A 19,706-nucleotide genomic window follows, 5' to 3' on the forward strand; every position below is an offset into this window, starting at 1 on the left:
GTGGAGCTGGAGGCGAGGGTAATAACACCGCTTCTGGCCAGATAAGTGGGAGGCTTATCTAGTCTGGATCAGCTGGTGAGATTCACCTCCTCAGTTCATCCTACAGGATAAACATGATTATAATGCAGAAGCACAACAGGTGATGGATGCCAGTAAGTGCCGTCTTGTTGTGATAACATTGCAGAACAATGCATTGGAGGTTCCCCTGCCCAAACCTATCATGATTTTGGGGGGACAGCTCAGTGCTTGTCCAAGGTGAATTTGGGATGATCCTGCAAAATCTGGGCCGTAGATCATGGTGAGTGAGCGTCTAAGCCTTGCCTTCACTAAGAGATGCATTCTTACCATGTTAGCCAATACTTGGTAATGAAGTAAAATCCCAGAGAAGGCTGTTTGTAGTTTTAAATGTGTGTTAGCAGGCCGAGTTAGATGATGTCATTAGTTCACAGGATATAAGAATGCACCTTTTTCTCTACTTGACGACGCACCTGAAGAGTTAAAGGCAAAGTGCAGAGGATAAGCAGTCAAAAAAAGATGTTAGGCAGTTTTCTTTGTGCTTGTGCCTAGAGCTGATGACAGGAGTGACATCTCTGGTCTCTCTGTGTGCTGCTCTCTCTCTAGGGCGGGCTTAAGAGCCTAGTATTTGAGCATATAGCAATCAGTAGAGAGAGGGGTGCTTTTACTGACTTTGAGATTCCTTCAGGCTCTGCCATAACTCCTCTGGCAACTTGTCACTAGGATGACCTGCGATAAGCTCTGCTAGTGGCTTATGGCCTGGAGGTGACATGGGACCCAAGCCCTCAGTTACTGTCTGGCAGTGACATGCTCTGCTCTCACTTGGACTAGCGCCTGTTCGCCAGACGTGGAAAGGACGTCTCGTCATGCAAGCGGGGCCCAGGCTGGGGAAATCACCATCTCTGCTGTTTGCCTTACAGTTTTTCTTTCCCCGTGCAAGATGTCCGAATGGCGTGTCCCCAAGGAGAGATGGAAAAGAAAGTCACGCTGCTCATAGGAAAGTGAGTAACCGTCCCAAGCAGGAGCTGGGCCTTTGCAGGGCTGCTCTTTGCTCCCAGAGGACGGGTGGCATGTGGGAGCTGGGGAAGGATTGGTAGTGCGGGCCCTGGGGGTGAGGGAAAGGGCAGAGAATAGACGGTGAAGTCAGTTGAAGATGTCAGTTCAGTTCAGGTTTGTATGTCCCTCTGGCTAATCGGGCTGTGTGTTCCTTGCAGTTACACACGGGATCATCCAATGTTTTTACACCTAAACGATTACTTTTGGGTGAAGAACCGGTCGCCATATGAGCTGCCATATGGGACTAAAGGAAGCGGTAAGACAACCCTGCTTTCTCTGCTCTGCAGCACCAATCCCTGGGGTTTGGTTAATTGCAGCATGGCACACAATAAAGGAAATAGATTCTCCTTTGCACCTGCTTTTTCTGTTTCTTACTTGCAATCTAACCGATGTGGCTTGATCTGCTCTCTCCTACGGCCTCTGGGCTCTGCCCTGGACTTGCTTATGGTTTGCATGGCCCTTCCGTGGGCATGTTGCGAATAACTTCTTGTCAGCTGACCCCTGTTTTCGGTTAGGGAATTACCCACAGACAGATGAAGGTGTTTGTGGTTGCTTCACCAGGTTGTGAGGAAAAACTTTCAGCCAGTCGGGCGTTCACAAATGGTTAGCAACAACTTGTTGCCCATGATGCGCGATTGGTTGTCAGAGTCACATGATACTGTTTCTTATCCCTAACTGGATGACAGCGTCTCTTTTTAAAAAAAGGAGAATAAAGACTCTTTTATCTAGATTAAAAACAGTAAAAAGATGCCTGTCCCAAGCTATCGGGAACCTTAATGTTGTTCGTAACACAGCAACGTCTGGCAACGCTGAAGTAATAGTGATTGGTTGTGTATACTCCACTGGTTCCTGTGTGCAGTGGGTCCCTCTCTGAGCACAAGCCATAGCAGATGTGGATGTCTTTTATCCCCTCGCTCCTGCTGCTGGGAGATGGCGGCAGTCATCCCACTCCCCCTCTTCCTGGCTTTTGGCAGCTGGTGAGCTCTCCTCCAGCAGGGACAGATAGGATCATAGAAACACGGGGCGGGAAGGGACCTCGAGAGGTCATCCAGTCCAGCCCCCTGTGTTGTGACAGAACCACCATCCCTGACAGGGGTTTGTCGAACCTGGTTTTAAAAACCTTCAATGATAGGGATTCCACAACTTTCTTTGGATGTCTATCCCAGAGCCTAACTGGCCTTAGAGTTCGAAAGATTTCCTATGATCTAACCTAAATCTCTCTTGTGGCTGATTAAGCCCATTGCTACTTTTTCCATGTCCACTGAAGGTAGGACAATTGATCACCGTCCTCTTTGTAACAGCTGTTAACATAGTTGAATTCTGTTATCAGGTCCCCTCTCAGTCTTCTTTTCTCAAGACCAAACATGCCCAGATGTTTAGCTTTTCCTCATCAGTCAGGTTTTCTAAACCTTTAATCATACTTGTTCTCCTCTGGACTCTCTCCAGTTTGTCCACTTCACTCCTAGCGTGGCACACGGATTTGGACACAGTATTGCAGCTGAGGCGTCACCAGTGCTGACTAGAGTGAGACAGTTACCTTCCGTGTCTTACGTACAACATTTCTGTTAACACACCCCAGAATGCTATTAGCCATTTTTGCAACTGCATCACATTGTTGACACATTAAGTTTGTGATCCGCTATAGCCCCTAGATTCTTTTCAGCAGTCCGACCACCTAGCCAGTTATTTCCCATTGTTGTAGTTGTGCATTTGATTTTTCCTTCCCAAGTGAGGTACTTTGCACTTGTCTGCACTGAATTTCATCTTGTTGAATTCAGACCAGTTTTCCAATTTGTCAGGGTGGTTTTGAATTCTAATCCTGTTCTCCAAAGTGCTTGCAGCCCCTCCGAGATTGGTGTCATCTGAAAATTTTATAAGCATACTCTTTACTCCATTAGCAAAGTAAATAAAAAAATAATACCAGACCCAGGACTGACCCCTGCGGGACCCCACTAGATATACCCTCCCAGTTGGACAGTGAACCATTGATAACAACTCTCTGAGTACGGTCTTTCAACCAGTTGTGCACCCACCTTATAGTAATTTCATCTAGGCCACATTGCCCTAGTTTGCTTATGAGAATGTCATGTGGGACTGTGTCAAAAGCCTTACTGAAGTCAAGATCTGTCACATCTACTGCTTCCTCCATTCATTAGGCCAGAAACTCTTTCGAAGAAGGAAATCAGATTGGTTTGGCATGATTTGTTCTTGACCAGTCTATGCTAGCTATTCCTTATTATCCTCTAGGTGCTTACAAATTGATTGTTTAATCGTTTGTTCCAGTATTTTTCAGATATAGAAGTTAGTCTGTCCGGTCTGTGGTTTCCCATGTTCTCCTGGTTCCCCTGTTTAAAAATAGGAACTATGTTTATCCTTCTCCAGCTTCTGGGACTCACTCATCCTCTGTGGATTCTTGAAGATAATTATGAATGGTTCCAAGATTGCTACAGCTCATTGCTTAAGTATCTAGGATGAATTTCATCAGGCCTTGCTGACTTGGCTACATCTAACTTATCGAAATAGTCCTTAACTTGTTCTTTCCCTATTTTGGCTTGCGTTCCTTCCCTCTTGTGAATATTAATTGTTTTGAGTGTCTAGTCACCATTAACCTTTTTAGTGAAGACTGAAGCAAAATGGGCATTCAACATCTCAGCCTTCTTCATATCATCAGTTATTAGCTCTCCTTCCCTGCCAAGCAGAGGACCTATGCTCGCCGCTGTCTTTCTCTTGCTCCTAATGTATTTAAAGAACCTCTTCTTATTGCCTTTCATGTCTCTGGTGAGGTGATACTCATTTTGTGCCTTAGCTTTTCTGATTTTGTCCCTACATGCCTGTGCTGTTCTTTTGCACTCTTCCTTAGCAATTCGGTCGCGTTCCCCCTTTTTGTAGGATTCTTTTCTGATTTTCAGGTCATCAGAGGGCTCCTGATGGAACCATATTGGTCTCTTGCCATTCTTCCTGTCTTTCCTTCACACTGGCATAGTTTGCAATTGTGCATTCAATATTGTCCCCTTGAGAACCTGCCAGCTCTCTTGAACGTCTACCCAAGTACTCAATCCTGGCAGGAGCAGTTCACTTCGGGGGTGTGGATGGCAGGGAGAGGTCCGATGGTGGAGATGTGTGAGACTTCATGTTCACTGGCAGATGGTGGCCGGTTGCTCCCAACTTCTCCTTGCCTACCTGCCCCATGGGCGTTGACGTGTGTGGTGAACCTCATTGCAGCTGGGAGGTGTATAGGTTCTGGAGGAAGTTCTGGGCAGTGCTATGTGTTAATAGTGGGTAGGAGATCTGCTGGTGCAGATGCAGGCTCCTCTGGAGAGCGCGAGAATCATCTGTTGTTACTGTCATTATTTATTTGTAGCACTTAGGCGCCCCAGTCATGGCCCAACAGCCCGTTCTGCCGAGTACTGTGCGAACTGCCCCAAAACACTTACAATCTAAGTCTAAGACAAGACACAACAGGTGAATGCAGACAGACAAGGGTGTCCAAGGAAGCAGGGTTCTGCGCAGAGTCCATTTGGGAGCAGCCTTGTGGCTGGGGAGTGCTGACACAGAGAGGACAGGCTAACAGGACAGCTGCTGAGGAAGGCTCTACCCAGTCTTGCTCAGTGCTCCTGCTTCGAGGCACCTAAGTGCATGTTGTTTATTCCAACCGTCGTCTGAGCAATAAATACGTGGCCGCCTCTGTGTCCCTCGCTAGCCCCAGAGGCACTGAACTGTTCTTGTGAAGTTACTACACGCTTGCCTTCCTGCTACACGGCTCGTTCTCTGTCTCGCGTGGCTGCCGCAGCCTCTAGGAGGACGCTCCAGCATGGGTGTGCTGCAGGGTCCGTCCATTGGGAAAGACCTGGGCAGAGGTCAGAGCATCTTTGCTACTTGCACTGACCCCTCTCTCTGCCTGTCCTCCCCAGCCCGGCCATTCAGTACATGGCAGAGGGGACTACTGGGTTTGGAAGGTGGCCAGGCCCAATTGCCTTTGGCCAGAGGGAGGATGGGGGTGGAGCCTTTGATGGTGGGAAAGGGATGATCCCAGGGAAACAGCCCTTCAAGAGAAGAATTCCCTGTCTGGTTTCCATGTGGTGAATAGGGTTAGCCTGGGGTCTTGTGCCTGACATGGGGATCTCATGGCTTCCGGGGAGGACTGACCTCACTGACTGCCCCCTTGCATTCCTTTGCAGAAGACATTCTCCTCCGGGTGTTAGCGATCACCAGCTACTCAGTGCCCGAAAGCATCCAAAGGTAATTTCAGTGCATATAACGTTTCCTCCCAGCGCATCTGATTACATGTGCTGCCATTGTCAGGCGAATGCTCGTCACAGAGCTGCGGAAGGGCCTGGACTGAGAGCTCTGGAGACACAAGTCCATCTATCTGCCAGTCAGGCACAGGGCACAGTGGCAGAGCTAGCACTCCTCTGCCCCCCATGTGTTGTCTAATACCAGTGTGCCCCTTGTGATGGGTTCAGGCCCCACAGCCCATCCGGCCCTTGACTTCTCTGCTGGGCCAGTTAGAGCAGTCTGTGAGTCATGGGAATTGGCTAGGGCCTTGAGTTATCACAGTCACTTCGTGTAGGTCACTGGAGTTCAGGCGGCATTTGGAGACATTCAGTCACTGCCAGCCTGTACCCATGCTGGATGAGAAGATCCCTAGCAAAGGTTTTGATGAACCCAAAATTGAGTTTAAACCCGGCAGAGCCCCCCTCTCCGAGTGAACACAGGAAGCTCTTGGCCTGAATGCCAAGGAGGCTGAAGTCCATTTATACTGGCCTATGTGCGTCTCGTTCTCCTTCTTGGTCCCCTCGTGGATGTTGATAAATCATCTGGCCAGGTTCTGGATCAAGACAAAGAGACAATGGAGTCTTCTTCCCCATCAGGTGGGGTAGGGTTATTATGCAAACATCTGCCAACAGTATCTATCTGAGACAACGCGAAGGTCCACGTTTACCATCTTCTTGGGTACAATCCATCTCTTCCTCCTCTTTTCTGGGAGTCTCTTTCCTACCACCCTCTCTCCCCCTGCCATCGTCATCAGGTTCTTGTCATTCATCCTAAACTGACCGCCAGTGGAGGACAGCTCAGGTGCTGGCTACCTGAAAATCCAGCAGCCAGGTGGGTGAACTCCTATCCTAGGGCTGAGATGTCCTCCCATCCTTAGTTCCTGGCAGAGAAGCATACAGGTCGCTCTCATCTCTCCTTAGAACCAACATCTACTACTGCCCTTTGGGACCTTGCCAAAAGGAAGAAACTGCTTGCATAGACTTAGTTCCCTTGCACCAGAGACTCAGCGTATCAGTCGGTGTCCCTGATTTACACTGCAGTGAGAGGGCATCTCCCCGCTTGAACTAAGCACATGCCTCCTGTCTCCCCACCGTCTTGCCGTCGATCTGGTGGACCGCCAGCACGCGGAAGGGGTGTTGCCACTGCCCAACGCCAGGCTTCATTTAACCCCTGGTGGGGGGTTTGAAGTCTGAGTTTTCCATCTCCTACGTAGCCTGCCCTGCCCACCTGAAGAGCTGCCCTTGCCCTGAGCTGTGCCCTTTCACAACCACCTCTGGTGTGTGAATGCATATGCTGGAGTGTTTTACTGTCAGAGACCCTGGCCTTCTGTGTGTGTTGGGAGTGCATCGCCAAACCCCACCCCGCCCTGTTGGGTGGCCCAGTGCCCTCTTGATCACTATCATCCCCGAACTGCCCCATTCTTCTTCCCTTGGTGTGTATGTGGGGCTTTGCCCAGATTCCTGCCCCCATCTGTAGCCCTGCCCCATCTCTCCTCCCCACCCCTCCCTGGCATTGTCCCACAGACGCCCACTCTCCTGCTGCTTCCTCTCCCCTTGTAAACTATAAGAGGAGAGAGAGGAAGGGGTGAACAGAGTCAAGCCCAGCACTGGCAAGTTTCTCCATGTGGCTCAGCCCCCCTGCTTTGCCAGTCCGTGGGTCTCTGCTGATGCCCCTCAGTACTGCCCTGCCCACCTGAAGAGCTGCCCTTGCCCTGAGCTGTGCCCTTTCACAACCACCTCTGGTGTGTGAATGCATATGCTGGAGTGTTTTACTGTCAGAGACCCTGGCCTTCTGTGTGTGTTGGGAGTGCATCGCCAAACCCCACCTCGCCCTGTTGGGTGGCCCAGTGCCCTCTTGATCACTATCATCCCCGAACTGCCCCATTCTTCTTCCCTTGGTGTGTACGTGGGGCTTTGCCCAGATTCCTCCCCCCATCTGTAGCCCTGCCCCATCTCTCCTCCCCTCCCCTCCCTGGCATTGTCCCACAGACGCCCACTCTCCTGCTGCTTCCTCTCCCCTTGTAAACTATAAGAGGAGAGAGAGGAAGGGATGAACAGAGTCAAGCCCAGCACTGGCAAGTTTCTCCATGTGGCTCAGCCCCCCTGCTTTGCCAGTCCGTGGGTCTCTGCTGATGCCCCTCAGTACTGCCCTGCAGCCCCCCTGCTGTTCCAATCTTTGGGCCCCTTGTGAGCCGAGGTTGCCAAATTGCATGCCAGGCTGATGGGCATATTTATGATGTGCACAAGGGAGTTGGTTGGATGAGACCCCCTCCCCTCCCCAGTGTGCTGCCTCCTTGCAGCCAGTGGCAGGATTGGATTTCCCAGCCCCTGGTAGACTTGCGGTGTTGACAGACGTGCTCCAGGACATGATGTCATGGTGCTGCAGCCCCAGCCAGCGGCCTGGCTGTTTGCACTAAAATGACGTAAATTGCTGGACTCTCTCTGGGGACGTACGGCAAAATGAGCCGTTGATTTTTGGCAGGCGGGTAATGAGCTGCAGCGTCAGTTTGCTGTGCCCGTGATTCCGTCTGACAGCCGAGCACTGGCTGTCTCTCGCTCCGGTCTGTCTGCTTGTCTCAGCTAGTCAAGCACGGACCATGTGAGGCGTGGGTCAGAAATACAGGGCGAGTGACCCACCCCCCTCCTACAACCCCAGCAGATTTGGGGCACTGTTGCAGCAGAGCAAAGGAACAGGATCCACTGACCCAGCCCACCTAGAATCAGGAACGAGAACCAGATCTCAGGAGACCCAACAAAACTCCCATGCAGAGCTGAACAGTGTAACCAGGCCCTTCCTTGTATGGCTGTCATCTCCAACAGCTGGGCTGTAGGGCAGAAGCTGCTGTCTCTAGGACAGAAGGGAATAACAAAGCTGGGATGCTGCAGAGGCTGTCGCTGGGCCAGTTAAAGGCCTGTGCCTGATACAATAAAACAGTAACGCCTGGCTCGTCTCTTCCGTAGATCTCCATGAGCTCTACAAAGGACGTCAGTGTCATTAGCATCATTGTGCAGACAGGGAAACTGAGGCCAGAGAGACATGACTTGCCCAAGGTCACCCGGCAGCTGAGCTGGGAATAGGACCAAGGATCCCTGCGACCCAGTGGGGCGTTGGAGTCGTTAGGCCAGACTGCTGGCTTCAGAGCAGCAGCAGCCACCTGCCTGGCGAGCTGAGCGTGAGGCTGTTCGCGCAGTACAGGGCTGTTTGTGGTTTGCTAGAGGAGGTGCCGTGTGCTGACAGGCTCAGCCCCTGTGTTTGCTTGCATTTCAGTGCACTATCTATAGGCCCAGACAAGCTTCTGTCACGGAATCCTCTCTCTGAAGTGGCTTGAACTGGTGGAAGAACTGGGTTGATTGGGTGAAGCAGCTTCCAGTTGGCTAGAGCTCTTTCTGACCGTGGTCCAGTTGCAGGGCTGGCTTATCACACGGATGCTCCATTCCACCCCAGCTTCTGGCACCAGCAGGTTTCTCTTCTTCATCAGACAGCTGGGCACTTTGTTTTCACCTGCCGACCTCAGCTATTACTGTCGGAATGGTGCCTGGGGCCTGCGGAAGGATGCTGCCTCTGCACTTCTGTAGTATCACCCATCTGACGGGCTCGAGACCTCCTTTGGACCTCACAACCTCCCTGTGCTGCTGGGGAGGCATCCCGAGCTCAGACGTGAGAAAACTGGGGCACAGAGAGAAGGAGACTTACCCAGGGTCACACACGAAGTCAGTGCCTCAGCACGGAACAGAATCCAGATCTCCTGAATCCCAGCCCAGTGCCTTTCCTGCTGAACAATATGTAACCCATGCTAAGAGTGTAGTTCACCTAAGGATAAGAGTCTACTTCTGTGCCAATTTAGAGGAGCTACTCCTGTAGCACAAGCGGTAAGGGCTCTTGCTTTTAGTGATGAAGGTCTCAAATTCAATCCCTGCTGTGCACTGAGCAGGGGGCTTATTGTATGCACCTGCCACCTTATTTGGGTGTTAACATGTGTTGTTTGCATTCTAATGTGCTGATAAAGGGTATCTCTTGTCTCTGGGTCTCCAGTTGGAATCTAGCTGTGTTGGTCGTGACTGGGGCCCCATTGCTATTCAGGGGTCTGTGTGAATTGGGTTTGTATTTCAGTTTGGTTCCTAGTGGGTGGGAGGGGGCAACCGTCTACATCAGACAAATGGCCCTACTGACTAGGAGAGCAGCAGTGGGAATTCACACCTGCATTTCCCCTGGAATCCACTGATAAAAATGCAGTGCTTTCAGATTCATAGATCTCAAGGCAGAAAGGTCCATTACCATCTTGTCTGACCTCTTGCATCGCAAAGCCATTACGTGCAAAACTTCACCCCGCGGGGCAGCAGGAAGCTCAACCCTAGAGGGCGCCAAGGAGTCGAGACTGTTTTTGTTGCTTCTAAAAATGTGTAATGAACTAAACCATTCAATGTAAATGGGGAGACAATCCCCCAGAGATGAAAAGGATGGTGAGTGCGTTTGGTTGAGATTGTTTTCTTTTGCAGCATGAAGTGCCGAAGATGTGCAGTGGTGGGGAATGGACACCGGCTCCGAAACAGCTCCATGGGGGAAGCAATCAACAAATATGACGTGGTGATCAGGTAAGACACTATGGAGATTCAGTACAGTGAGGGTTAGTCTTCCTCTGCCAAGGACCCATCACATCAGTTTAGACAGAGGGCTTGTCTACATCATAAAGTTGTAGCGCTGGTGAGGGGGTTACAGCGCTGCAACTTAGGAGGTGTACACATCTGCAGGTCATCACCAGCTCTGCAACTCCCTGTTTGCAGCGCTGGCCGTACTCCCGTTTTGTCTCGGGTGTAGAGGATCCAGCGCTGGTAATCAAGTGTAGACACTTACCAGCGCTTTTCTTGACCTCCGTGGAATAAGCAGGTATCCCAGCATACCTGAGGAAGCCTCTCTAGTAATCAAGCAGGTCTCCTTCCCCAGTTTGCTCTCGCGTTCCCCGAACCCCCGAGCAAGCAGGTCTCCTTCCCCGCAGTTTGCAGGGGGGTTCGGGGAACGCGAGAGCAAACCGCGGGGAAGCAGGTCTCCTTCCCCGGTTTGCTCTCGCGTTCCCCGAACCCCCGTGCAAGCAGGTCTCCTTCCCTGCGGTTTGCAGGGGGGTTCGGGGAACGCGAGAGCAAACCGCGGGGAAGCAGGTCTCCTTCCCCGGTTTGCTCTCGCGTTCCCCGAACCCCCGTGCAAGCAGGTCTCCTTCCCTGCGGTTTGCTCTCGCGTTCCCCGAACCCCGCTTGAAGCCGCCCAACAGCGCTGCAGTGTGGCCACATCTAACACCATTTGCAGCGCTGGTTGCTGTAAGTGTGGCCACTCTGCAGTGCTGGCCCTATACAGCTGTACTAATACAGCTGTAACAACCAGCGCTGCAAAATTGTAGATGTAGACATACCCAGAGTGGAGTATGTTCACAGATACCTGGGGACTGGCTGAGATCAACGCTCTGGGATCCATGCTACGTTAATGGGATGGAGGAAAACAGAATGCATTCTTTTTGTGTTGAGAGACCGGAATTGATGCGGCATGTGAGCCTCGTATCTTTCCATTTTCCTTTGACTTAGCTTTGGCGTGCATGAAAGGAGGCAGAGCCACGGAGCAGGGCTAGCACGGATGAGAGCTGGCCAAGACACAATTGCTGGTTAATGGGAAATCCCAAACAAAAATTTGTCTCAGAAACATGGAAATGTGGCCCGAGAGTCTGAGAGCTCTGGGGTCCCTGGCCGTGGGGCTACCCTTTGAGCTGCAGAGTCTGAAAATCTGGGGTCCTTGGACAGCTCATATGGGGAAGCCTGTTCCAGGAGCTTCAGGCTATCAGCTTGATGGCAGGGACCCTGAGAGACCCCAAGATTTCCAGACTCCAGGCTGCGGATCTAGGAGCCAAGTTCGAGTTAGAGTCAGGGCTTTCAAGAGTGCCAGGTTCTTGGCACCATAGCAGAGAGCTTGGAAGTCCAGAGAGCCCGCATGGTCCTGGCTCCATGACATGCAGCCCAGAAGCCCTGACATCGCAGAGCTGCCTTTGAGACACTCGGGTCCCTGGGGCAGCCCACGTAGTGGGGATGCTTTGGGCTTTCCTGGAGCTGGAATTGCCAGCACCAGCGAGAAGCAAGTGCTCAGACTCCTTAGGCCAGTTCCTCAGCTCTGATTTGAATGGAAATCACAAATTTACACAAGGGATGTGGGAGATCCAGGTTAGTCCTACCTGGAAATTCTAACCTATTCAGGCCTTTCTACCACTCTCGTCACTGTAATGTGTGAGCACCTGGCAGTAGGGTGGATTTGATTTAATTCAAATAGTCAGGAAGACTCGAGTTAATCATGGTTTTCTACATAAAAGTGCATTCTTGTTGGTTGTTATAACCCAGTAGTTCTCAAACTTTTGTACTGGTGACCCCTTTTACATAGGAAGCCTCTGAGTGCGACCCCCCTTATCAATTAAAAACACTTTTTATTATATTTAACACCCTTATAAATGCTGGAGGCAAAGTGGAGTTTGGGGTGGAGACTGACAGCTCTTGACCCCTCCATGTAATACCCTTGTGACCCCCTGAGAGTTCCTGACCCCCAGTTTGAGAACCCCTGTTATAACCTTAATACATATTCTTCACAACTCAGAGATAGATGTAGGTTTCATTTTTAGAAGGTACACACTATACATTTTTAAAGTGATTTATTTTGAAAAGTTTTCAGATTAGTTTTGCAGCTATATCAGAAAATGAATGATTGTTTGGTGATTTCATTTGCCAAAGTTAATTGAAGTAAATATTTATGAAGTCATTGGAGGTGAACTATCTCCAATTCAACAGGTTAATCATTAATATTTGGAGGATTTTCTTGCCATGCTGTATTAGGAGGAGAACATCACCGGACAGACATTTGAATTGGTTTATTTAACTAAAACAGCAACGTTATGTATTCTGGATTTTTTTCTTCAACAGCAAACGTATAATATTTTAACAAAAAAGTGTATGTCCCTCGCTTCTCACGTTTATCTCCAGACTTCTTCTCCTTGTTCAGATCTATTCCGCCCCCAATGATCTTCCTCTATTCATTGAACTTTGCACTTTTAGAGAGAGGTAACAGAGGGACAATAAGATTGAGGTCTGTTATTTCTCACCTCTATATATTATTTATTTCAAAACATTTTTGCTGTTAACAAGCATGTTACCTCTGGAGACACAAACCCACAGTTGGAGCACTGCAAAACTAAGCATCTCTGATGGTATCTTCTAGACTGAGCCCGGAGTCCCATTGGGTAGATGGAAAGATTAACCTAAATAATCTATACAGAAGCTCCTGGAACCCCATAAAATTGGGTCCCTAATCCATGAACTATTGGAACTCATTTACAAAACTTTTCTTAAACGTTACATGAATATATTGTCTCATACTATAGAATTAAAATTTATAATCCCTGTTCCATGATGAGCTCTTTGAGCTATGATGTATCTTAATTAAAACTATCTTTAGATAGGCTTTTTCCTCAAAAAGCATTTCATCAAAAAACGCCTATTTAAATTTAAAAAAATCCGATTTTTTTCAATTGATTTTTATCCACCCTACCTTGCAATTATGCATTAAGCGATGTGACTAACATTTGTCCTGTGTTTGGGGTCTCATCCTGTCCCAGGGAGAGGCGTGTGTGTGCAGGGGAGGGGTTTGGTTTGGATGGTTTTGTGGAAACGTACACTCACATTGCTCGGGGTTTGTTAGAGAAGGCAGGTCAAAGCAATGCACCTGGCACCCAGAGTGGGATGGGCCTTACTTCCCGAGGGAGTTCATTCCCAAAGGATCCTGTCCCCACGTCCCCTAACCTAACATCTATCACGTCAAAGTGTGGCGAGCAGGTGGCTCGAATCCCCGAAAGGGTCTCCGCTGGGGACGGGAAGCGAGATGCTAATGGGACAGGTCATGGGGAAATTGGAACCCGTATGCAATATCCCCTGCCTCATCTTGCGCTCCCTCCCCTCAGGTTGAACAATGCGCCAGTTCATGGGTACGAGGCGGACGTGGGCTCCAAAACCACCATGCGCCTGTTTTACCCAGAGTCCGCGCACTTCGACCCCAGACGGGAGAACAACCCGGATACTCTGCTGGTGCTGGTGCCATTTAAACCCATGGATTTCCAGTGGCTGGAGATGATCCTCAATGACAAGAAGCGAGTAAGTGCTGCGAGGGACGATGGCTGGCATCTCCTCTGCCTTGTTTTGCTCTCACCGCTGGATGCAAGCCTGTTGCAGCCCTAGTGGGGAAAGAATAGCCCCTGACTTTCCTGTTGTCCTTTTCCAGATTCGCAAGGGGTTCTGGAAGCAACCCCCTTTAATCTGGGACGCCAATCCCGAGCAAGTGCGGATTCTGAACCCTTACTTTATGGAAATTACTGCTGCTAAATTGCTTAATCTTTCCATGAAGCAACCGCGGAAGATTAAACAGGTAAGGGAGCCGGTGTGCTGGGGACAGAGAGAGCGAGACAGACTCACGGTGCCCCGGATCTAAATCACAGAGCAGTCCCAACTGGAACTCGCTAAGGGGGCATGGTGCCATTCTGCTGCACTGTGTCCACCCTTTTCCCCTTTGTGCCCCATCGACTTATTGACCCAGCCCTGGGCTGCTCAACACGGTTTGGAAAATTACTTCCCTTTTCCAGGTAGGAGGAGATCAAGGTGAAGGCCACTTGGGTGATTCTTACAGTGCTTTGTAGATAAAATGCTAGGTGATCCATCCTCCCACAGTACGGGGCCTCCCGGGTGTGGGGAGATGCTGGCTGTTAAAGTGCTTATTGCTTTGCTCTCACCCTTCCCTGGTCCTTCTCGCATGAACAGAGAGCAACAATCCCCGAAGTCCGAAGGTGCAAACAATTCGATGTTTATTGGGGTGAACTTCCAGCAAGCTTAAATTCAAGTTCCTTTTCCTTATTTTTCAAATCCCAACTTACTTCCTGTTTGCCCTAATTTATATAATAATATTTTCAGCTATGCCTTAAACAATCATTCTACTAAAATTTACCTAACCATTCCTAACATATTGTAACATGATTAGTTAACCAATTATATCCCACCACCTTAATTAGTTTACACCTAGCAAAATTAATAATACAGCAGACAGAAACAATCACAGAACCAGACAGAGACCATGCAAATAAACATACAAAACAATACAGAAGTAAGGATTTCACAACTACATCTGTACAGACATAAGGGTTCTCCAGCTGTGTCTATTGATAAGTGAGTTCTTGCCAGACAGGATGCGATCAAACTAAGTTTCCTTTTACATCTAGGCTCTTCCCTTTCTCTGGAGGTGATAGATCGAATCACCTTCCTAACAGTCCCAGACTGCCTTATTTTAATATGACTAGTTTGGAATGTGAGAACGTGACCATACATTTCCCAGTTTATGGCTGCTAAAGAACCAGGCCTCAGACTGTCATAGTAAGAGAAGGCCACTACACAGACAGTGATTTTTTATTCTTTCTTTTATACCTCTATAACTAGCTAAGTGATAAGAATACACCTAAAGTCTTAAAGTATAGGCCTTTGCAGACAGGCCTGAATATCTATATCCTAACACTGGCCACCAACTCACCTCTGTTTCCCTGTATCCTTGAGATTATATTCACACTGCTTTGTTGGGGGGAAAGTTGGCCACTGCTGGGAAGTGATTGTGGCTCAGGGCTAAACCAGATAAGCTGCTCTTCTGGAGGGAGAACTAGCAAGCGGCTTCTGCTCAGAGATGAAGATCTTTCTGCACCGAATCCTTCTATTGTTTGTTTGGCCAGTGCAGTCAAATTATAAAGGTGTGTGAGAGTGGGTGGGTGTGTGCGCACAAAGCCGGTTTTGAGTTATCCGATTTCTTTTGTTGTTTTAAAGCTATGGATGGCCTTCTGTGTGTGCATCTATAACTCAAGAAATAGCTGAACAGATTTTCCTTGTTATCCGTTACTTGTGAGAAATCAGACAAACCCATAACGTTTGGTGGAAGTTACGAAGGTCTGCAGAGTTCAGAATGGAATTCTCTTCTCATCCTTTTCTGTAGTAGTGCTGTAACACCGTAGCACTTTGCATCTTCAAATCACTTGGGAATGGTTGACTAGTGAATGCCCCCACAGACCTGCAAGAGATGTGGTAGGGTCCTCGTTTATAGCTCGAGAAACTGAGGTGCAGAGGTTTAGATTTCCCAGAGCCAGTCACTGTTTCACAAATAATGTTATAGTTTCATAGACCGTAAGGCTAGAAGAGTCCACTATGATCATCCAGGCTGACCACCTGCATAGGCCAGGCCAGAGAACTGCCCTAAGTTCCTTCCTGTTTGAACTACAGCATATTTTCTAGAAAAACATCCAATCTTGATTTAAAAATGTACCATGATAGAGACTCTCCAACAGTTGTTCCAATGCTTAATTACCTTTAGTGTTAAAAACCTCTGCCTTATTTCTAGCCTTCATTTGTCTAACTTCAGCTTTCAGCCACTGGAGACCTTTGTCTGCTAGAGCGGAGAGCCTACTATTATCAAATTTCTGGTTCCCATGTAGGTAGTTAAAGACCGTGCTCGAGTCACCTTTTAACCTTATCTTTGAGAAACGAGATCATTTGAGCTGCTTGGCTCTATCACTATAAGGCAGGTTTTCTAATCCTTTAATCCTTCTCGTGGCTCTTCTCTGACCCCTCTCCAATTTATCAGCATCCTCTTGAACGGTGGACACCAGAACTGGACCCAGTATTCCAGTAGCAGTCGCACCAGTGCCAAACAAAGAGGTAATAGAACCCCTCTTAGTCAATATTCCCCTGTTTATATATCCAAAGATCGCATTAGGCCTTCGGGCCACAGCATCACATGGGGAGCTCGTGTTCAGTGATTATCCCCCACAACCCCCATGTCCTTTTCAAAATAGCTGCGTCCCGGGAGCAAATCTTTGGCATACACTGATTTCATGTTGATGTTGTTGAATTCTAAGGATGGAACAGCGTATAACTGAGGAGTGAGTAAACCTGTGCAGAGCCACAGTGACTCTAAATCTAGCAATGTGGGGGATCGGAGCGAGCAGATGTCCAAATGGAACAGCGTCATTCGGGGATGGGGGGCTGCCACGGCCAGAGAGGAATAGCTTCCTCTCCCTGGAAAAGAATAGAAGTTGGCTGAAGAGGCAATAAGTTATTCTTCTGTTCTCTGGTCTCTTTCTATCAAGGCTCACATCCTCCCAGCCACGTCAAGCAGAGAGAAATGTCCCAAGCATGGAAATCTTATAGGTTAGGGTAGAAGTAATTCACTAAAAGATCTGCAAAGAGAGATTCCCAGACCAGCTTGGCTAGGGGAAGATCATTTCCAGCTGAGACCAGCTCAGCGTGGCTCGTTCCAGCTTAGCCGGGTGGAAGCTCCTTCCAGAGCAGCTGGCTGCTTGAAGGAAGGTGTGCTCTTGACTGTAGTGTTGCCACATCCAGAGAAACTGTTTGTATGACTTTCTCCTTGTTCCCATAAATGGATTTTCATGCGGGAGTCTCCATTGTCCTCAATGTTGTGTCCAGCATATGCTACTTTGGGAGGGGAGGGTATAATGTCCTAGGGATCATCCCTCCAGGTTCCTTACTGGGGCTTTGGATCAACCAAAGAAGAGAATTTGTCCCAGATTCACACTGAGCCCAGTGCATGCTGGGACAGGAGTTTAAGCAGTGCTGTTTGGACACTCATGCATTGCAGTCACGGGCAATAAAGCCTTCCTTAAATTATCCATTCTCAGTGCCTTGATCTATGGCAGATCCTAATGACCTGGCACACTGTCATAGGGACTCTCCCCATCTGGAGATTTTTCAAGGAGCAACTTGGAAAATCCATGTGTGTTTTGGAGTTCATGACCCAATATTCTCTCTCTAGTCTAGTCCAGATGTATTATACCCCATAAGGCAGGTGGTGATATACGCAGGACCGAGAGTCCCACTTCGTAATGGCAGCAGCCCTATAGCTAACAGCTGCCCTTCCTAAGTAGGGAACCTTCATTCTAAGTCACGCATGTGTGACGAACTGCGTCCATGTATCACAAAGCATCATGGTCATCGGTGAACCTAGATCCAGTGTTCGCACAGCTCTAATGATCATGCATACCAAGCCTCTGTGTTATACACAGGGCCTGTCCCCAAAGAGAGAAGGGGGGAGAAAACCACTCTGAACTGAACCCAGCATGTATGTTGTTTTTTTTTAAATCGCCCTGAGCCCTTTCATCTCTCTCCCTCTAGAAACCAACGACGGGATTATTAGCCATCACCTTGGCATTGCACTTCTGTGACCTGGTACATATCGCAGGCTTTGGATACCCTAATTCTGCCAATAAGAAACAGAGTATACACTACTATGAGCAAATCACACTCAAGTCAATGGCCGTAAGTGACCGTGCGCTCTTTCCCCTCTAGTGGTGATCACGTTTTGCTGTTACACAGCACCTTTCCTGTGCGACTCTCTGGGCTTTACAAACATCACCAGAGGGAATTGTGTTATTAACATATTAGCTGTAAGTAAGGTGACCAGATGTCCTGATTTTATAGGGACAGTTCCGATTTTAGGGTCTTTTTCTTATATAGGCTCCTATTACCCCTCACTCCCTGTCCCGATTTTTCACACTTGCTGTCTGGTCACCCTAGCGGTAAGCTGTCTGGATTCAGTATGTAATAGAACTAAGGGTTATACCGCCCCTCCATATGCTGTGGCCACTACCCTTGGTGATACCCATGAATAGCGTTGATGCATTCCATCCACTAGAGAGCAGTGGTGCATATGACAGTGATGATCCATAAAAACTCTTCCATTCCCTTGGCATTTGGAGTATTTCCCAGAGTAAGTACAGGGGATACCTAGGAAATACTCTAGGTAGTAGCACTATCTGTATTATGGTAGTGTCTAGGAACAGCAAGCAAGGATCAGGGCCCCCATGTGTTAGGCCCTGTACAGACAGCCGAACGCATAATTTCCCATATCCTTGGGACGAGGACTATCTTTTCATTCTGTCTGTACAGCGCATTGCACACTGGGATCTAGGTCCGCAACTGGAGCTCTTAGGTGCTACTGCAATAAAATTAATAAATAGCTAGTGAAGATAGTCCCTCCTCAGAGAGATGGTGTCATCTAAAGCAGGGTTTCTCAACCCATGGGTCGGGACCCAAAATTGGGTCACCAGAACGTTTGAAAGGGTCACGTGGCAGCTCTTGTGGCTCCTGGCTGGCTGGCTGGTTCCAGGCTCTGCAACTCTGGGGTCCCAGCACCACTGTGGTTTGGCCCAGCCGTCATGATGATGGGAGCCCAGGTAGGCCAAATTTGAGGGAGTGGCACTGCAACCCCTTGAACAAGATCACAACTCCACTCACACAAATTTGGTCCAGTGAGAGGGATGGGGCCAAACCAAAGCAGCGCTGTGACCCCACAAGTTGCAATGCTCAGAGTGGAGAGCCAAGCCCAGCCAGCCCCCCAGCACAGGAGGTGCAGGAGCTGCCGCTGTAGGGTGAGTGCCGGGCAGGACCCGACCAAAACCACCCCAGGGCCTCCACCCCCGGACTATTTACTGGGTCCCGACAGGCCATAAACATTTACAAATGGGTCCTGAGCCCAAAAAGGTTGAGAACCGCTGATCTAAAGCACAAGCACAACATGAAGCCAGGCTGAATCTCAGTGGTGTGTTACTAAGCCTGAGTTTCCCTGTGACACAGACACATCTACACAGACAAGAAAGCACACGCCATTCCCCAACCGCCACGTGTTACAGTCAAACAGAAATTCGGAGAACAAGTCTGTGTAAAAACCTCACAACAAGTGTTTTTGCACATAATCCCTGTGCTGCGTAGAGTGCAGACTTGCCTCCTTCCTTTAGCTTGACGAGCACAGACATTTGCAATAACCTAATACACAGCTCAGCTCGAAACATCTCTCCACACTGGGCTGCTCCTAGGGCTCCTCCTTCAGGGCTGCTCAGCTCACACCCTAGATCCTTCATCCCCAGAGAGCTCCCTTACTAACCCCTGTAGATAGGAGTTATCTGCCTCAGGAAGTCAGCCAAATCCACTTACCCCTTTCCCGGTGGGACTAACCTATGCAAACACTGCCAGCCTGGTAGAATTTGTGGGGTTGTAGGTATAACGGCAAAGCTTTCCCCAACCCAGAGAGGAATTTGGTTTGTGAGCCGCTAAGTAGACAAAGGAGGAGACATCGGCCTGTTGAATCAATGCAAAATGAACAATCCCTGTTCTCACTGACCAAGCTTCCAGCTTTCTCAGCCACAAGGTGGCTAATTACTAATGGACCTATTTTATCGGGCCGGGCGGCTTATTGTGTGGATTTCTGAAACGCTGCTTTGCAGTTGTAGGCATTAAATATTAAAC

At 48.9% G+C, this 19,706-nt stretch overlaps 1 protein-coding gene across 21 annotated transcripts in view; it reads left to right on the forward strand.

Annotated features, from left to right (window-relative positions):
• Positions 1 to 19,706, forward strand: part of ST3GAL4 (ST3 beta-galactoside alpha-2,3-sialyltransferase 4) — a 179,993-nt gene that overhangs the window by 157,386 nt on the left and 2,901 nt on the right. For 19 of the 21 annotated variants that reach the window (XM_050921690.1, XM_050921706.1, XM_050921684.1 and 16 more), the window contains 7 exons: positions 936 to 1,016; positions 1,230 to 1,327; positions 5,250 to 5,310; positions 9,843 to 9,938; positions 13,325 to 13,514; positions 13,642 to 13,785; positions 17,577 to 17,720. In XM_050921690.1, coding sequence (XP_050777647.1) covers positions 936 to 1,016; positions 1,230 to 1,327; positions 5,250 to 5,310; positions 9,843 to 9,938; positions 13,325 to 13,514; positions 13,642 to 13,785; positions 17,577 to 17,720 — 814 coding nt within the window. Of the gene's footprint in view, positions 1 to 935; positions 1,017 to 1,229; positions 1,328 to 5,249; positions 5,311 to 9,842; positions 9,939 to 13,324; positions 13,515 to 13,641; positions 13,786 to 16,029; positions 16,104 to 17,576; positions 17,721 to 19,706 lie in introns of those variants that run through there. The other 2 variants (XM_050921697.1, XM_050921699.1) reach the window with 2 other exon arrangements.

Source organism: Gopherus flavomarginatus, chromosome 13, assembly GCF_025201925.1.
Source record: "Gopherus flavomarginatus isolate rGopFla2 chromosome 13, rGopFla2.mat.asm, whole genome shotgun sequence".
NCBI lineage: Eukaryota > Metazoa > Chordata > Testudines > Testudinidae > Gopherus > Gopherus flavomarginatus.